Source organism: Polistes canadensis, unplaced genomic scaffold (genome assembly GCF_001313835.1).
Source record: "Polistes canadensis isolate GaletaPanama2010 unplaced genomic scaffold, ASM131383v1 scaffold_179, whole genome shotgun sequence".
NCBI lineage: Eukaryota > Metazoa > Arthropoda > Insecta > Hymenoptera > Vespidae > Polistes > Polistes canadensis.
The window spans coordinates 304,223-306,867 of NW_014569726.1; the positions used below are offsets into that span (position 1 = coordinate 304,223).

The window sequence follows — 2,645 nt, forward strand, 5'->3', positions numbered from 1 at the left end:
TATTTTATTTTATTTTTTTCTACACATATAAGTTAACATTCTTTTTCTTTTTATTCGCAAAATACGAGAGAAACAATGCACCTCTTCCTATCATATTATTATTATTATTATTCTGGTACTTTTAAACAAATTCTTAAATGGATTTCTAAGAAAAATCACAAAATGTCCACCCAATCTTTTCCCTATTTTATTTTATTTTTTTTTTTTTTTACACATACAAGTTAACATTCTTTTTCTTTTTATTCGCAAAATACGAAAATAACAATGCACCTCCTCCTATCATATTATCATTATTATTATTATTATTATATATTTACATATATTATTATTATTCTCGTATTTTTAAATAAATTCTCAAACGAATTTCTAAGAAAAAAATCACAAAATTCCCATCCAATCTTTTCCCTATTTTATTTTATTTTATTTTCTACACATATAAGTTAACATTCTTTTTCTTTTTATTCGCAAAATACGAGAGTAACAATGCATCGTGCAACAGTAGTAACATCAGTAGCAGCAGCAGCAGAAGGAGGAGGAGAAGAAGAAGAAGAATTAGCAAACGTGAGGATGAAAATAATAGCACATAGGGTAGTACAAGCGGAAAGATTCAGATTTACACAAGGTAGGGATGAGAGGGGGGATGAAGGAGGGGGTACAAAAAAGGAAAGAACAACGTACTGTTACGGCATTCTGCTTTCGGGACACTATTGGTAATTTATACTCGCATTATTGTTCTTAATTTATGCCACGGTCGGGTTGAGTTCACAGTAAATTCGTGAACGTGAAATAGTATATATTAACGTGAACATACGTAAAACCTTTCTTTCTCAAACCTCCCCCAAACCCCCCTTCCCCATATTTAGCCCTTCTTCTTCAACCCTATTTCTCATCCTTCAATCCTCGTTCTACCCTTTCTTTATTTACACCCTTTTCTTGATCATAAATAACGTAAGAATAATGAAAACTTTTCACATTTATCGTTTCCCATTAAAATAACATTTTTTTCTATGTCAAAAGAAGAGGAAGATTTGTTTTTGATATTCAATTTTATTTTTGTTTTTTGCGTAGGTTGCATTTGATTTGATTTTTATTACTTTTTTTTTTTAATTTGTCGTTATTCGTTTTACTTTCATATAGATTTTTTCTAATCCGTATTTTTAATTATTACGTATACAATTTAATTGATACTTTTTCGTATCGGTTGTATTGTATACGAGTATCGTTAAGATTTCGCGATAACAACGATTATCGATAAATCATTCGAACAAAAAAAATGTCTATAGCGTTGTAGTTTTGAGAAAGATGTGTCTTCTTTTTTTTTTAAATATTTCTTTTGTTATTTCTTTATCTGTTCTATTTTGGAAAAGAATACAACGAACGAGTAAAAGCTCACCTGATCGATGATTTCCGTGAGATCATGGAGGCTTATGTTGTAAATGGCATTTCTGAAAAATCGAAACAACATAATATGAATGTATGAAAAAACAAAATAATAATTAATTGAAAAAAAAAATAATATATTATCTCCGTTTCAATAATATTCCTATTGTATGGCAAATCACGACTAGTTCTCATTTATTTCCCTATACAATACAATAATATACTATACAATTTAAATTATTACCTATATTATATATTAACATAAAAAAAAAATTTGTCAAATAATCAACTATATTAAGTACACCCTCTATAAATATACTCTACGTAAATTTTTATTTTAATTTCCATCTTTTCCACATTACATTTTTCTTTTTTTTCAGATAACACGAAACCAAGTATGCTACGTCATGTTTCCGATTGGAAAAGAAGAATTTAGTTGTTGTTGTTGTAAGTTGTTGATTGGTCGATAAGAAACTTCCGACACTTTCGTAACACAATCCCGAGACTGAACAAATCGATCGATAGATCGATAGACGAATGATCTATTGATCTCAATCTATTTATCTATAGATAGATAGATAGATTGATCTTGTATCTCGAGATACTCAATACTTAGAAGAAAATATTGAATTGATGTTAGCAATCCCCCATTCCTGTTACCACCCCCCACCCACTTACCCAATAAATTCTCTTTTCGGTCACGAACTACGATAACGTTTCGTATCAAAAATGAAATCGTTGAAAATAATCTAATGGATCATTGTATCAAAATTACCTCGCCCCGATCAATATGGAAGTTGACACACGTTCGAGTAACTTGAAGTGTTCCACGTGGCTTTCGTTTCCTAGAAAACGTTGTCCAATCACCTCGCCTGTAATCAGAAAATAAAGAATCTCAATTTTTGGCGAACATTGAGGAAAAGAAAAGGAAATCCAAAAACATACACAACAATCATTACAAATCTTGTTTTCCTTATTCGTTTAAAATTTTATTATGATGAATCCAAAGTTCCTCCTGAGTTTATACTCTTTGTATACGGATTTGTTTGAGAAAAATATTTGCATGTGGAATGGCTAGAATATTTGGTTGTTTCGAGTAGTATGTAAAAGCTATACATTTTACTTAAAAATTTATTTATTTCTAAAATATTGGTGACATATTATATAATATTAAATGTTTATTTTTTTCATTGAATGGTTAGAATTTTTGGTTGTTTCGAGTAGTATGTAAAAGCAATACATTTTACATAAGAATTTATTTATTT

General features: G+C 29.1%; 1 protein-coding gene across 1 annotated transcript in view; it reads right to left on the minus strand.

Moving 5' to 3' along the window:
• The window catches only part of LOC106789341 (semaphorin-1A-like), a 64,183-nt gene that overhangs the window by 60,909 nt on the left and 629 nt on the right, over positions 1-2,645 (minus strand). Inside the window, exons 2-3 of the mRNA XM_014753476.1 lie at positions 2,156-2,352; positions 1,394-1,445 (exon numbers count right to left, since the gene is read on the minus strand). Of these exons, the coding sequence (XP_014608962.1) occupies positions 1,394-1,445; positions 2,156-2,352 (249 nt within the window). The remainder of the gene's footprint in view (positions 1-1,393; positions 1,446-2,155; positions 2,353-2,645) is intronic.